General features: G+C 41.0%; 1 protein-coding gene across 1 annotated transcript in view; it reads right to left on the bottom strand.

Moving 5' to 3' along the window:
* Positions 1–17,691, bottom strand: part of PDZRN3 (PDZ domain containing ring finger 3) — a 230,744-nt gene that overhangs the window by 195,757 nt on the left and 17,296 nt on the right. Inside the window, exon 3 of the mRNA XM_058563691.1 lies at positions 13,296–13,403. Coding sequence (XP_058419674.1) covers positions 13,296–13,403 — 108 coding nt within the window. The remainder of the gene's footprint in view (positions 1–13,295; positions 13,404–17,691) is intronic.

The raw sequence follows: 17,691 nt of genomic DNA, 5'->3' as shown, positions 1-17,691 counted from the left end.
AAAGGAGAAAATATTATTTCAGTAGAAATAGCAACTTCCTTCCTTGTCCTCGTCTCTCTGAATTAGTATAATTCCCCATATGCTCTGTTAAATCTAATAAATTCAGCAGATTAGACTCTGCATTTCATGTATAAGATTTTAATATCAAGCAAATTAACCTAAATTTACCTACGAATAGCCTTCTAGGTAATTAAGTCACCTTGTCAAAACAATGATTTCCTTGCCTCCACTTGACATACCACCACTAGCCCAAAGGATTCGCTTTCCATTTCTTACAAAGTATATAAACAAAGGTTATTAAACAGGGACTATATTCAAAACAGCTTAGAACTTCATCCAGTTTGTTTAGGTCTCCAATGAGTGACTCATACAAAATCAAGGTGAAATCTCACAAATTACTAATGTGAAGTTAGTGAAGGGCTTATGTATTCAGGTGCAGCCTTCACTCACAGATTCATACATAGAGTCATACATATACAGAGAGTTTTTACAAGGTTTTTAACTCTAAGCAATCTAACAAGTCTGATCTGGCAAAACACAGTAAATTAAAGGACTGTGGCTAATAAAACACAAGTGTGGTTTAGAACTTGATTAAAACACAAATACCAAGGTTAAGGTAACGTTTCTCTGAAAATGATTCTGCCAAACATAGCATTTAATGTCCTTCCACTGTTGGATCAGTTTCCCTCGGCTGTTTCATACACTAAAGGGAATTAGTCCCCTAGCTATCAGATGCCAAAAGGGCAGCTGAATGGAGAAATGACAAACCTCACTGCCTTTGTTACCATTATCATCAGTCCTTTAGAAGGAAAGCGGAATGGAGTTCTTTCCAGTTTTCAAACTTACCTTTTAGTCACCCAAGAAAATTAAGATGGTGCTCCATTGATAGTTATTAAGATGCTTCCGGCTTTCAATAAAAACATGATGAATTTTTTTTTCTTGCCTGATTCCCTCTCTTCCACAATTTCTTTTTCATCAGCAATTCTATTCCAAGTCCCCAACCTCTCACCTGAGGTTCTTATAAGCACACCAACTCTTTCAGATAGTTCAAAGAATGATACAAAGCATTAGAAATCCAATAACAATGCTGCAACAAAATCATACTTAATCCTATTTTACTTGAGCTCCTCCCATTTCATTGAAGCTAGAGTTTAGAACAAGTAATAAAAATATTATGTGTTTCAAATGCAATTTCCATGGCCCATCAGATTCCCGCACACAGGCCACTGTGTCTGTTCCTAACTGAGCAAACTGACAGTAAACATTATCTTGACAAAAAACTATCTGTAAGGGTTTCTATTTTCATCTTTATACTTTATTCTATTTTTGCAATTTTTCTACATTGGTGTAGTGCATTAATATCAAGATATAAAAAATGTTACTCTAAAAATAAATTAAATGTAACTTGCAATTTTAAGGAGAGATTTTGTCAAAGAAACACAAACTCTTCACAGTTTTAAGAAAATCCCAATATTCCTCATGAGTCAGTATAAAAATGGAAATCATTTGTTGTGTGAGGAAGACTAGCCCTGAGCTAACACCTGTTGCCAATCCTCCTCTTTTTTGCTGAGGAAGATTGGCCCTGGGCCAACATCCATGCCCATCTTCCTCTACTTTATGTGGGACGCTGCCACAGGCATGGCTTGATGAGCGGTGCGTTGGTCCACACCCAGGATCCAAACTGGAGAACCCCGGGCTGCCAAAAGCTGAGCATGCAAACTTAACCACTACAACACTGGGTCGGCCCCAAAAATAGACATCTTAATCTGTTCCGGCCCTTTAAAAATAGCTGATAGTGAACACACAATTGTTTTACTTTATTTTTAGAACACTTAAGTCAGCACATATGCAATGAATTACCATGTTGTTCGCACTAAGATGTAAATTAAGAATTACTCCTGATTGATCAATTATTGTGATTTATATGGCCTTAGGAACTGGCAGCTTTTTCTCCATACAGATTCAAAAGGTCACTAATTTTAAAAAGAAATCTAAAACAAATTAAAATGGTCTATTCACAACTGTAATTTCAGGTTTATGAAACTGTGCCATACAACTGTCATCAAAGCCGGGGCTGGCTGGAAGCTCCCTTGAGCCCAGCCTCCACAGAACTACAGGAAACAACACAGCAAAGCTAATCACCTGGTGAGCATTTATTCTGCGTCCAAATTTACAGTATTCAGACACATGCATTATTTTCTTTATTACAGCAACCTTATGATATATGTAATGGTGTCCATATTTAACAGAAGAGAGCAATGCTCAGAGATGATAAGAAGCTTGTCCAAGCTTGTGAGACTAGCAAATGACAGAAGTAGAATTCAAAATCTGGTCTGATTCCAGAGTCCATGATTCTTGTTTTTTTTTTTTTGTGAGGAAGATCAGCCCTGAGCTAACATCCGATGCCAATCCTCCTCTTTTTGCCAAGGAAGATTGGCCCTGGGCTAATATCCGTGCCCATCTTCCTCTATGTCATATGGGATGCCGCCACAGCATGGCTTGATAAGCGGTGCCTTGGTGCGCGCCCAGGATCCGAACCTGCAAACCCTCGGGCCGCCAAAGTGGAGTGCACGCACTTAACCGCTATGCCACCAGGGCCGGCCCCCACAGACCATGATTCTTAACCACTCTATACAGTGACTGCTTTTCCTGTGACCCTGGTGTCAATCATCTTCCACTATACATAGGTCTTACATGTCAACTCCCTAGAGCCAGGGACCACATATTAGCTCTCCACGGCTCCTGACCGATCTCGTACTAGGGAGACCTCTATACACATCCAACAAGTGAACATATGCCTGCTAGAGGTTTCTCTTCATCCTAAGAACTCACGCAAGATGAAGATTTTCAACAAGTTACAACCAGAGGTCACTCTATATAATTTATCCCCTCCCAATTTTTTAAACAAACATCTAATAATTTTTTGGATATGAGTTGCACGTGTCTGGCTAACGAATTCTCAAATCAGTGGGTCTGGAAACATAAATTTCCTAGCAACAGTCATTCTATGGAAAGAACAAAAACTGTCTTCTTTGATTAGGAACTGTCAGCATCGATTTTGTTCCACTCGAGAGTTTCTCCAAATAGTGAAAAACAAAAAATAAATATATTTAGCTCATTTTTCAAGTAGACTGGGATGTCCCTTTTGGGAGGTGGAGGAGTGGCTATGAAACCAAACGCTCTTAGCCTTTCAGCTCTCCTGATCCCCAGAGCTGTCAAATGACTCCCTAGGAGGCGCAGGAAAAGAGGAAGTGATAAAAGATGGAAAAGAAGAGTCGAAAGAGCCAAAAAGGCAGCAGGGAGTGCCACCCTCAGGAGACAAGGGGTGGGAGCCACACTCGCAGTTCAAACGACTATCAGAACAGACAAAGACGGGAAAGGCAAAGGTCTCCCTGGAGCGGTGTGGCAGAGGCAGACGAACTCCGGACCAGCTGCCCTCCCCGGCGAGGGGCATGGGAATCATTCACCATCATTAGACGCAATCGTGCTGCCGCAGCTTCCCCCTGGGGTACTCAGAGTTCCCAGTGACAGTGGCAGAACTGCAAATCAGTGCTCGCTGGTGCCAAGTGCACTTGGGTCTTCCCACTGACAATTCCTAATTCAATACTCCCTCCTGTTCATAGCACCCTAATCTATAGGCACTGTGCTTACGGTTCGTTTCCAAAATGACATCGACCTACTGCTTAGAAGACTTCTCTCAGTGCCTCTCCCACAAAGCTAGTTTCACATACACTTCACAGTTTATAATTTAAGTGAGACCATCCCAAACATACCCTCCAAATTCAGTAAAAGCGCTTCTGGCTCTTTTTGTCTTATATCAACAGATAGAAAGACAAAAACTTAATTAAAAAAAAAATAGATATGGATTATTGTTCTCAAAACTCCCATACTTAAAGATAAGAGTGTAGATATCATATGTAAAGAAGATGACTTAATATAAAATGTATCTTATCCGTACCGTTGTCAAGGGTTTGTTGTTTTGTTTTGTTGTACTTGGGAAATTACCAAAGATTTAGGTTTTTGACCTAATCTTTATTTGAAAAATTTAATGGGGACACCAGTCATTTCTGATTTATTCTTGATTTTTAAACGCTTTGTGGATGATCTAATTAAATCTTTTTATTAAGGGAGGACCATGAGGGACAGATTTAAAACTCCCGTGGAGCCAGATCTCCCGCAAAAGTACACAGTGTCAACATGAAGTGAACTCTGATTCAGGCAGAGAATGGGAGGGAGGCGCTCTGCCAAAGAGGAGCATCCAACACCCTGACTCCAGAGTTTCAGCATGAGCTGTCCACACATTTCCATACCTGGGTCCATATGCTATGAGCTTTCAGAAATGAGAATGTCAAGTAATGTTTAAAGGCAACACACAAGCAGGAGTCAGCTTTGTGATATTTAAAATTCAAAACAAACTTTTAACTCATCACATTTTTCATCTTTACTATTTTCTGGACTATAAAAATAATACTCACTTCTTTGGAGAATTCCACCATTACAGACATTTGACTTTAAAATTTTAAAGTCCTCCCCATAATCCCACTCCACAAAATAACTATAATAACTATAAAACGTTGATTAGCTCAGAGTATTTTTCCTATAAGAAGACTAGTATATATACAGGCCTTTAAAATAAACAAATTGCATCATGCCATATGTTCCATTCTTCACCTAACTTGCATGTTTATCTGGCTGGCGTGCAGTGGTGTCTGTTACAAAGATGTTGATTGAAAAGCCAGTTGTTTGGGTTTTTTTGAAAAGCTAGTTTGCTAGTTTTAATAGCAAAATAATAAGAAGAAAGTAACAATAACAAAAGTAATAAATATAACCAAGTCATTACATCAGTACAGTTATTATAAATAAATTAATACATAGCGTGTGTGTTTTGTTTTTTTTTTTTTTTAGTGAGGAAGATTGGCCCTGAGCTAACATCTGCCAATCCTCCTCTTTTAGCTGAGGAAGACTGGCCCTGGGCTAACATCCGTGCCCATCTTCCTCTACTTTATATGGGGCGCCGCCACAGCACGGCTTGACAAGCGATGCATTGGTGCACGCCCGGGATCCCAACTGGCGAACCCCGGGCCGCCGCAGTGGAGCACGCGCACTTAACCGCTTGCGCCACCGGGCCAGCCCCCATAATGTGTATTTTTTTAAAGGCAACCAGGCAGTAAAGAAGGAATATTTGGTTTTAGTTGGTCACATCATTAATTGTGGGAAGTATGTGTCCCTGAAATAGTTCAGGGTTTTCTCAATTATCCTACAGCAGCACTACATTCCTGCTAAAACATATAACAAGACCAAAACAGATCTCAAAAGTATTTTACTGACTTCTATACTTAGCTTTGATATTAAGTTCTTGTATCAGATATCAAAATTTTAATTTGAAATACCAGTTCTTCATATTCACGCTTAATAGCAAAAAACCTTTGACCTACATTATCTTCTTGATCTACCCAGAGAGCATGACAAGTAGGGGAGATAGATAGTTATGCTCTCCCCATTTTAGAGATGAAGAAATCAAGCACTCAGCACTTAGGATACTAAGACCATAGAGTGAGTAACTGGGTAGAAACTTAAACCTGGGGCTCCTGATTTAAATTTCAGGTCTCTTTCCACCTTACCATGCACCTTTTAATACTAAGGCAACCAGCTGCATTTTAGAGGACCATTACATGGCTTTGCCAGGATCATCTATTGCTGTAGTATAGGCTATCAGATGAAAGTGATAAGAGTGCTTAAATAGAGCGATAGGAGGAGGAAAAAACCAAGGTAGTATAAAGGTGTTTATTTTACATCTGAAGACCAAAAAGACGGACTGATACACATTACCATTGAGTACACACTAGGCCAATGAAAGGAGAGTCATTACTTCCAAATGATAATGCAGTCATTCCAAAAACATCACTTAAGTGAGTCCATCCAGGGCTAGCAAACACAGAGGCAAAACGACACCCCTTCCTCTCTTGTGCAAACATTGATCAACGTTCACGGCACTCATCCCCACTTAATTCAGACATGGCTTCGGAACCTTCCACACCATAATCCAACTGGCAACACAGGCGACTGATGGAAATTGGTACATCAGATGAAGCTCTCATCTCCGCCTCTGGAAATAGAGAGGTGGAGTCCATCACTAATAACTGGTCTTCAAAACCTGCTTATTTTTGCAGCTAATAACGAGTCTTCTCAACACAGCTTGAATCATACCAAATCTCTCATCAAAACAGGTTATTTGGGTAACTAAGGTAAGAGCTACAGATTTCAAATTAACATGAACAGTTTTTACTTCTTAAGTGGATAACTGCCACAGAATTCTTTACTCTCCTCTGTTACACACGGTCAATGGGTATCAGTCACTGCAGAGGACAGCAGTAGAGCCTCGTGTTTATTTCTAACATTACCCAAAAGCGGCTTGTCATATCTGTGCCTGTTTAACAATAATAAGTTTCCTGTCTATAGTTACATGAGAAATTGAGCCTTTCTTACCCCTATAATGAAAAGGAAAATATAATTACAAAATCACTTAGTTTATAGCATATTTTTTCACCAAAAAAAAAAAAAAACCCCCCAAAATAATACGGAAATATTTTAAACAATTTTCATCAACAATTTTTAATTCACTGATAACATCTAAGCAAAGATCAGAGATTTGATTCAAAGGGAAAGAGCACATTCATCACTATTTCAGAAGAGACTCTCCTAGGAGTTGCAAACACTTAATGAGGAAAGATAAAATTAACTATGCAGACTTGGAATGAAATTGGAGGTATTGATATAGGCATAGTTTATAGTTTTCAAAATATATAGAAGGATGAACAGAGAAATAGACGAAGAGGTGCCTGGTGTTGCTGCTGCTGATGTTGTATGTGTGTATGTTTATATGTATGTATTTACATTTGCTAGCTCTGTTTGCTGAGAGTGCCTGGAAACAATGAAACCCCAATCATAATGATCACCCCAGCACCCATATTTTGGTTTCTAAACACCTTTCTTCACTAAATGGAGCTCGAGCTACTTGGAAAAACAGCTGATTCCAGAGCTGGGGCAAAGAAACTACAAGATGAGCCTGGAGTATCTTGTGATGCCAGAAAGTAAGAAAGTGTTCAAAAAATGATGGGAAAATGTCACAAGGATAGTGGTACCAGCTTGAAAGAGCTCCTTTGGCCAAAACTGGCCAATGTGATCACCAAATTTTAAGAATCCAGGAGTCCATACTGAAATAGATAGATAGATAGACAGACAGACACACATAGATAGTGACAGATTGATAAATAGGTAGATAAAAATAGGGGAGAAAGGAACACTCTTTCTTATAGTGGAAAGCCAATTAATAAATAGAAAGAATGCAGTTAGAAAATCACCATTTGTCAACGCTCATAATAATAATCAATCAAAAACCATAAGTTGATGCTAAAACCAGTGTATGAAAGTTTGAGGAGTAGCAGAATATTTACATAATCTCAAGGTACTCCCACAAGATACAAGACAAAGGAGAAAACAGTAACTTTATAGTGGAGAAACCTGGCAGATATGACTTAAACCAAGTCGTCCAAGTTAATATCACCAATCAAGGGACAATTTGACATCATGCAACTCCCCACATGACACGCCAAGAAGGACAAACCAACATTTCTGTGGTATTCCTGCTCAAAACGTATGATCTGAATCCACTCTCACGAAAAGACATCACACAAACTCAAATTGAGAGACACTCTACAAAAGACCTGGTTTGTACTCTTCAAAAATATCAGTAGCATGCAAGACAAAAACTAACTGGTCTAAAGTAAAGGAGACTGAAGAAATATGGCAACTAAACTAAATATGACAACTCAGAACATTATCTTTGGCCTAACAATAACAAATGGTGAAAACTCACTTTGCTCCACCAAGCAGCCTGGCTCTAGAAGGGAAGGCACTGTTAATTCTTTCTAGTCAACCCTGTAACCCAGCCTTGTTAGCAACGATAGACCAACTAAACCAAGAGCAAACAAAACAGAATGACTGGTTTACACAAAAGCTCTTACACAGCTTCTGTGACCACATCCTTGGGTTTTCAAATCACAACACTTCCAAGATGAACACATATTTACAGAAGATTGTACAAAACAATGGTTACCGGCAACAGAGGGCTTAAGTCTCCCACTTTCACTGCACTCAGAGAAGCCCATATGCTATCTCAAAGCAGAACAGGACACTGCATTTAACCCAGAGAGTCATTACCTCTGACCTGACCACCAAATGGAGACTAGTATAATGCGAGAAGGAGCCCAGTTCTCCAACCCAAGACGCTGGAAGACCGGCAAAGATATAAGTGTAGGTGGCCGCTACAAATCTTTGAGAAAGAATTTCAGTGGAGTTGTATCACATGGTCGTTTAACTTATACGCAAGCCATGTGGATAAAAAAACTGGATGGAGAGAGAAATTACTTTATCAATAGCACATGCCTCCAGAGTGAATTTGCAGATTTCTTAGTAGGTCTTGGTTCCCCTGTGCTTTTTTCAGGAAGAGCATTTCACCAAATGAGCTATTTGCAGAACAAGTCAAATACCTCATACGGTAGTCAACTGAAGACACAGGGAGATGCTCCAACGCTGGGGAAACCAGCCGGCTAGACTAACGGAGAGACGGTGTGTTCCCCACATGGCACCTTCCTGAGGGATTTTTGAGGATATATTGACCATATGTGACTTTTCACCTTTTGCTCTCTCCTAAATAACTTACAGTAGAATTGGGTAGAATGTGACTGGTCCACAGTAGACTCTAGAGGTCATAGAGAAAGGTGTTATATTTGTGACAAATCCTGCGTACGTTGGTTAACCCACACTCTGGGGGCACTGGGAAGATTTTTCCAAAGGCTTCAAACCGTCAGAAAGAACAAAATCGCAGTTCCTCTAAGCAATCTGGTTGGTACTAAGGTATAGGAGCATTACATTGTCTTCAGAAGGGAGTTTAGAAAGCAGGCTCTGAAGCAGAAAAACTAAAATCACTGTGCTATTTATGGTTTAGAATGAGTACAAAAGGTACTATGCAGAAATTAAATTTGGTTTTCCAAATAGGAGCTGAGGAGATGCAATCAAGGGTGGAATCGAAGTTGTGAAAAGGACCTGGGGCAGCTCCTAAGTAAGGGCAGGGAAAGACACACAAGAAAAATCAGGAGCGAACATCAAATAAGTCAGAACTTGCTGTATCTCAGTACCAGGTATGAGGCAGGGTGAGCACAACAGCCTGTGTGTCCCAACCCAGGACAGACGGGGGCACAAGATGCCAGTGGAGAACACGGGCTCCTGGATCAGCCAGGCTCCAAAGCTGCAGCGACGTGGGCTGGGAGGGCACTTGATCTAAGGGGGCCAAGATTCCCAGCCGAGCTCCAGGAGGGGCCAGCTCAGGCTTTCTTATCAGGCCTTGAGAGCCCTCAGGCAGGAACCCAGTCAGTGGCTATTATCACTCAGGCAGTCAGTCTGGAAGTGGGGAACACAGACAACTCTGTTCCTGAGCAACCCACCTTGCATAGAAGGTTCTGGAATAAGACAAATCTCTTTTACCCCAGTTCCTCCAGTGCCCCTATTACTCTCCGAGGTACTGCTGGAAATCTGTGGGGGCATTTTTCACTGTCACAATGATTGGGGTGGGGACCAGAGGTGCTAGAAGTTCTACACTGCACCGAGTCCCATGCAATGAAGAACGATTCTGCTTCCAATAACTTTCACGTTATCTTGCCAGATATTCATGAAGTTAAAATAACAAATTTGTTATAATTACCTGAGTATAGACCCTAACTCTGTTTTACATATAAACACTAAGGGTTTTTTTGCAGTTTAAATAGATACAGATTGCACACCCATGTTCATAGGAGCATTATTCACAATACTCAAAAGGTGGAAGCAACCCAAACATCCATCAATAGATGAATGGATAAACAAAATGTGGTATGTACATCTGTACATACAGTGGAATAGTATTCAGCTTTAAAAAGGAAGGAATCCTGACACATGCTACAACATGGATGAACCTGGAGGACATCATGCTAAATGAAATGAGGCAGACCCAAAAAGACAAATATTGTATGATTCCACTTACATGGGGAACCTAGACTAGTTAGATTCACAGAAACAGAAAGTCGAACGGTGGCTGCCAGGAGGTGGGGGTGAGGGGTGTGGCAAGTTGTTGTTTAAAGGGTACAGTTTCAGTCTGGGATGACGAAAAACTTCTGGAGATGGATGGTGGTGATGCCTGCACAACAATGTGAAGGCACTTAATGCCAGAGAGGTACACTTAAAAATGGTTAAAGTGGTAAATTTTATGTTATGTACATTTTACCATAACTTAAAATATATATATACACACACACACAGAAGTGTGTAAATCAAAGGAAGACTGTACTTTGTTGTGTCAGAACTTAACCACAATCTGTTCACCACTGTGGAAAATCGAGTCGTGGACGGTGATGCTGCTCACAGTGCCTGAGTGACTGGCACCAGCCTCCCGTACCCGGCAGCATTTGTAGCTGGTGCATCACATTGAGTCTACAAGGAGGAGTGAGCCTTGGGTGACATCATGGTGTCTTTTAACGTCACTGTGCCCGAGCATTTACATACTGATATATACATTTTATTATAAATTATCTTCCTTTTATTTTTCTGTTACATTACAGCATATGTATTTTACAATTAGGTGTATATGTATATAAATATTATTTATGAATTTCATTTCACAATAGTATTGGTGGCACTTCAAAATATTTGTTAAAAAAAAAAGAAAGAAGGTGGGGGCCCGGCTCTGCTGTGGGGGAACCACTGCTCTGGTCTCAAGGAACAGATAGCAGGAGCAGCAGAGACACTGTTGAAGATGTCGCAGTAAGGACAAAGCTCATTAAGTCTCTCTGAATTTCACATAAGAACCCTTTTGCAAGAATTCAAGTCCTTATGGTGAAGGTCTGGTGGTAGTCTGCCCACTCCCCTGAAAAGGAAGAAATCTGGTGGAAAACTAGAAAGCCCAACTCTTCTTACTGAGGAAACACACACGCACACTTAAAATAATCAAATTCACGCCCGGTAATAAACTCAGACACAGGCGAGGTGAACCAGAGAACATATTTTCCAGTCATGGGAATCACTGTATCACGTCAAAAGAGATTAGAATTTGACTGAGAAGGGCCCAGTGTGTCAACTGCAATTACACATATATCATTTCTCTATTGTGATCATCCTTCTTTCCATCTCAACACTGGGACGTGATTAATATTTTACATACTGTCCAAAGGGAGAATGTGACTTACCAGAAACTGTACTGAACATTTCAAATACAGATCATTCTTTGCCAAAAGAAAATCCTGCCCAGCTGGAGATTTCTCATTTGCAAAACAGAAGAGCAATGAAATTCCATTACTTAGAGAAACTGGCTGTTCCACCAAACCCTTGGCAACGGAAGCTGTACTTATCTTTTTGAACAATGGTCTCAGAAAATGTATTCTCTCTCTCAAAAAAAGACAGTAAGTATGCATTTGAGCTCTTGAGAAAGTGCTCTTGCCCGAGCAAATTCCTGTTAGAGAAAATCCACTCCCCCGACCTGGGAAGTACAAAGATTGACCCTAAAACACGCAGCAAAAAGAGCTCCAATGGTTCTTAAACCCTTCCAAGAGTCAACGGTGATGTAACAATACTAATAAAGTCCTTAAAACAAAATCAAGTATCCTTTTAATATGTAAGTTACCACACTGTACCCACTCCCTCAGAAAAATGACTCCTACACTCTAACCCGGTCAATCTGTTTTCCTTGTGAGATTTCACTGTATCTTTTCCTGAGGATACAAATTAGCCTGAACTATACTGCTTTGCACATTGTGGAATTTATCCAAATGAACTGGCAAAGCAAGACTTTGTTCTCTGTCTTCCCAATGCTCCTTTCCCCAGGAGAAGCGTGTGGCCAAATTCCAGCGGGCTATGTGAACTTCACTCATGACTTATCTCATAGTCAGAGCTCCCACTTGGTCCAAGGTTTTGAAATGGGCCATAAAAATACTCAAGAAATACAGACGCTACACAAATGTGTTTGCAACAGCAAAGATGCAGTGGTATCCATGCTGTTTTTCCAGTTTCCTATTTAACGCACTGTATTAGGGCTAGGGCCCACATGTGAGTTTCTTGAGGTATTCAACATATCATCTTGGATTCTCATATTTAATTTTTTTCTCATAGGAGATCCAACAAATTTAGCTCATGTATTTACCCATTAAAAGAGCAATCAAAATGGTCAAAACCATCAGCAAAAAAGAGTCATTTGGGGGCCGGCCCCGTGGCATAGCAGCTAAGTGCGCATGCTCTGCTGCTGGAGGCCGGGGTTCGGATCCCGGGCACGCACCGACGCACCGCTCATCAGGCCATGCTGTGGCGGCGTCCCATATAAAGCGGAGGAAGATGGGCACGGATGTTAGCCCAGGGCCAGTCTTTCTCAGCAAAAAGAGGAAGATTGGCATGGATGTTAGCTCAGGGCTGATCTTCCTCATTAAAAAAAAAAAAAAAGAGTCATTTGTATCAAACTTCGCAACAAGAGCCCATACAAGGAGGCATGAATAATTCTTTCCCTTTCAGCAGCTTGGAGCATCCTAAGACACTGTGCGACCCTATTCCAAAGTGTTGTACAGTGGCGCTGAGAGATCTACCTCCCCCAGCGTAAATCTATAAACCTGCTATATGAGTCTGAAATGATGAGTGAAGCACTGAAAATGGAGAAGTCGGTGATGATGTGAGAGACCATCCTGAACATCAATCTTTGCCTGCACATCGCTGGACAATCAACTTGTACAACTGAAAACAGGCAAAGAAAATAAACACAAAAGAGAGAACAATGCATTTGTGGCAATAATCGTGTGCTGTGAGCTCTGAGGACATTAGAACGACTCCAAAGCTGATACCTTTATACCCTGGTAACCAATATGAACAGAGTCACAATTTGCACAACAGCGATTGCTCATCTGGTTTCAACTAACATACAACTCTCCAGTGGTTTTCACACAAAGTTATAACTGCAGCATACAAAACAGATGCAAGGCCACATGAAAAGAGCCAAATCGTGAGCATGCCACTCATAATCTGGCTTCTCTGTATTTAATATAAACAAAAACTTAACACCGAGACAATCAACACTCCATCTGGTCCCACATAATCGGATAATTCTGCCTCCTGCCCCACTATCCACCAGTTTAGGCCTTCCTCCCCCACCAAACATCTCGCATTGAGCCAGACGAAGACGGGATGGCATTCAGCCTATTAACAGACACTGGCCAGTGTTCACATACCTCAATAATCCTGTCATGAATTTGCAGGCCTCCGTCCTTGGCTGCTGGCCCACTGTCAACTATTTTGGATACAAAGATTCCTTCACTGGACGATCCATCTTGGTTGTCCTTTGGGTTAAAAAAACACACGCATGAATGCTAGGCATTAAGATGGTCATGAAAATAAAGCTTACACTCTTAAGACAGTAATGGACTCTTGCTGGTGTCAAAAGGGGTAAAATGGGGTAAAAGTCATTTGTTTCCCGTAATTTCTGTTTTAAACTAAAATTAACACACACGGTAAAATAGTTCTATCCATACAAGAAAAGTATGATACGTCTCCACCATCTCCCCCTCATCGTCTTTCTTCCCCTATATAGCATCTATTTGCAGTTTATGCATCCTTTCCAAAAAACCTCAATGTATCACCTTCCTACACATGTATCTGTTCCTTTTTTATGCATATAAATGGGATTATGCTCTCTCCATTCTTGCGTACCCTGCCTCTTTCACTTAACTTTAAAAATCTTGGATATTTTTCACTATCAGTCCCCATAGTCTACCTTACTCCCTGAAGTGGCTGAACAGTATCCCAACATAGGGATAATTAGTCCTGTTTCCAGTTGTTGCCATTAGAGACAATGCTGTCTCTAATACCTTCCTACCTGTATTTTGAAATATCTTTGCTGGTATATATCTGGGGCAAATCCCTAGCAATGGAACTGTTGGGTCAAAGGATATGTACATTTGCTAGAGATAGCCAAATTACCCTTCAGAGGTAATCTGATAGCTCACTAGACAGTTTTCCCACATCCTCACCAGCACAGAGGATTATTAAGCTTTTAAATATCCAATAGTCTGATCGTGAAAATAGGTATGGTATTTTTGTTCTGATTTGCATCAGAAAAGCACCCCTCCCCCAATCCTAATAAATTCTGATCTTCAATCTCCTCAAATCCCTTTAGATCTTTCAAAGCCCGGACTGAAACTTCCTGGGAAAGAAGACAGCTCCCTGCTCAAACTCCTTCCTTTATTTAAAATCAAAAGGCTCTAACAAGCTCATAAAAAACTCTTACAGCTTGTTCATGAACTTTCCAAACAGCACTGGGATGAACTCTCTCCAAGTGTGTGGATTAAATTTCTAGTGAGATGGATTTATAAATTAAATGGTACAAGCATGTATTGTTTCCAAACAAAAGCATTTGAAAAGTAAGTTCAGGATGTTCCACAAAAACTCCAAGATCTAGCATCAGGGTATAATTTCTTGCTATTATGCCATAAAACCTATTTCAATAATAATTTCTCTACACAAAAATATATAAAAATTCCATTTGTTAAAAAACGACTATGAAAATACATCTTCTTCTTTAACCAACAACAACAAAAAAACCCTATATTCTAAAAAGGGAAACAGATGACTTTGAATGTGGTTCAATCTACCCCTTCAAGTGCAACGGCAGTAACTAAGGGAGGGAAAAGGCACACTCCCCACTCCTCTCCTCTCTCTCCCTCCCCACCCCCTTTCTCACAAACACACACACACACACACAATACAATGTTATAAATATGATTCAAAAGAAACCAAAATCAGAACCTAAAATGAGCATTAAGTGTTCTTTCCAACACTCATCCCCACATGACAAGGATAGGTCTCTAACTGCCATCTGGATTCTATCAACTCTTCCAAGAGAGAAGGGTCAGCGAGACTGTGGGTGCTGTGCTGGATCAGCTCTCCTCCAAAGGCATCCCTGCCCGGCATCACAGCACTCTGCACGGGCCTACTGCACACTAACCCTTTACCATCTGAACCTCTATCTGCTTCCCTTCTCTAGCACAGCCATCTTACTAATACACTAGTCCTAATGCATTTGTGTAGCTCCCCATGCACATATCTCGAATGTAAGTACAAAGCTGCACAATAGTTTCTATTTACTGAGCACACACCAGGGACCAGGTAGTGAGTGCTCTAGGTGCACCGTTTAATCCTCACAATAACAAGTGGTAAGTACAATTATGCTCCACATAATAATGACAGACCACATATATGACAGTGGTCCCATAAGATGAGTACTATATAGCCTAGGTGTGTAGTAGGCTACACCACCTAGGTTTGTGTAACTACCCTCTATGATGTTTGCACAATGACAAAATCACCTAACGATGCATTTCTTGAAATGTATCCCCGTTGTTAAGCAATACATGACTGTACTATTATCCATTTCATAGATAAAAAACCTGAGGCAGACAGGTTAAGTAACTTACTCAAGGTCACACAGCTAAAAAGTGGCACAGGTCAGTTTCAAACTAAGGATAGGCTGATTCTCTTACACAAGCTCTAAGTGCAACATTGTCTCCCATTGAGAAAAATCTTAAAAATACACAGGAGTTCAGAAGTCTAACATTCCAGGCTATGGAATATTCCACTAGAGGAACTTGAAGACTCTCAATGGACCACAAAGGATTTATGGACAAGCTTGAGTTCCCTAAGAGGTGATGTCAATATATCAAATGAAAAGTGATCTGTGTTTACTCTGATTTAACTGCTTTGCATTTCTTGGCTAGAGGGGAAGAGGGAGATAGGGGATGGGATTTTGGTTTTGGTTCGTTTTGAAAAATACTACAACGTGCACAACTAATTTTTCTTAAGGAGCATCAGAAACTTCAAGCAAAAAACCAGAGAGCAGGGCGGGCCCCGTGGCTTAGTGGTTAAGTGCGCGCGCTCCGCTACTGGCGGTCCTGGTTCGGATCCAGACGCGCACCGACACACCGCTTGTCGGGCCATGCTGAGGCCGCGTCCCACATACAGCAACTAGAAGAATGTGCAACTATGACATACACTGCCTACTGGGGCTTTGGGGAGAAAAACGGAAAAAAAGGAGGAGGATTGGCAATAGATGTTAGCTCAGGGCCGGTCTTCCTCAGCAAAAAGAGGAGGATTGGCATGGATATTAGCTCAGGGCTGATCTTCCAAATAAAAAACAAACAAAAAACCAGAGAGGAACAGGCAAGAGCAAACACCACAATTTAGGTTAAATGAAGACAGTAAGTGGTAGGGGGTGGAAGAGAATACAAAAATTATAGAAAGCCCAAAATCAAAGAAAAACAAATCACGTCCATCCTCGATAGCTAGATTTTTTTCTTAAAAGATATCTCTTTATTCTTGTTTTTTTGGCTCCTCTCACACGTCTTAAGTTAGAGCAATTTATCAAGGGGAACTAACATGACTTGGGATTTGTTTTACTTTGCTGGCTTGAGAAAAGGAAAAATCAAAGGGATTGTTTTCACCCCAGGGGTACCTGATAATGAAGTACACTTGCCAAAGGCTGGAGTGCAAGGTTTGATACACTAGACTGGCTGCTGTTTCTTGAGGGATGTGAGAACTAATGAATGAATCGTGTGATTCTGCTAAGAGCATTACGTACTGCATCACGCCACGAAAAGCTTTATGTCAGAGCCCCCTGGCTGGGTGTATGTCACAACCCAACCCAGCATCTAACACAGGAATTCCTTGGGAAAGACACACGTCATCTTACTGCATTCTACTTCCAGCAACTAACAGTGAGTGTGCCTTGTTGCTCATCTTGGCGTTTTAGCACATTCTCAATGCCCTGCCAGATTACCAGGCAACAATGCAGGATACACTTAGGGTTCACTATGCTATTTCTGGTAATTAGGACAAGTTTTAAAAAACACTTTGGCAAACACATGCATATGGAATTAAATTGTCCTCCAGGGGACATGCATGTAGTTCTTGCAAAAAGACCACATAAATGGAGAACACTTATGAACGCTACGAAATTCAGTCTGGTTTAATCACTTTTAAAAGGAAAAAGAAATAACCTAAAACATGTTCTTTGATAAGCACAAGAAAGAACCATATTCCAGTGAGGCCCAGAGTGTCCTTTCCCCCCTGGGGATGTGCAGAAACTAAGCATCCTCTTCACTGGCTTTCACACAGTAGGTTTTCCAACAATCCCAGAGCCAGAGGCACGAATCTCCAGTTCAAGCATTTTGCAAACACGGAGCTCCCTTCTCCTACAGACCCTTTGGCATGAGGCAGAGAATCTACACCTTCCTGGTTTGGGCTCTTTTGGCTGCGGAAGCTTCTGAAACGTCTAACGGTGAAGGGCATCTTAGTTTACTGAAGCTGTTTCTTAAAACTGGTAACATGGCTGGGGAGAGGAGGAATAAAAATTATGAAGGTAAACCAAGTACAGCCAACTCTCTGTTCTTCACGCTAAATGGCAAAACACCTGGATGGTAAGGTGGAGAACACGGCTAGGTCCCAGTGCTGTGGTTTCCCAGGGCCGATTACTTAGAGACTCAGTCCCAGTTCGCTCCCTTGCCCATCTCAGAGCTGGAGAGAGCCGGCTCCCGGCAGCAAGGACTAAATCAGTGAGCACATCTCAGTCAACTG

Source organism: Diceros bicornis, chromosome 2 (assembly GCF_020826845.1).
Source record: "Diceros bicornis minor isolate mBicDic1 chromosome 2, mDicBic1.mat.cur, whole genome shotgun sequence".
In the NCBI taxonomy this organism is placed as follows: domain Eukaryota; kingdom Metazoa; phylum Chordata; class Mammalia; order Perissodactyla; family Rhinocerotidae; genus Diceros; species Diceros bicornis.
Note: the sequence above shows the minus strand (reverse complement) of the source record. Positions and strands in the feature narration are given on the sequence as shown.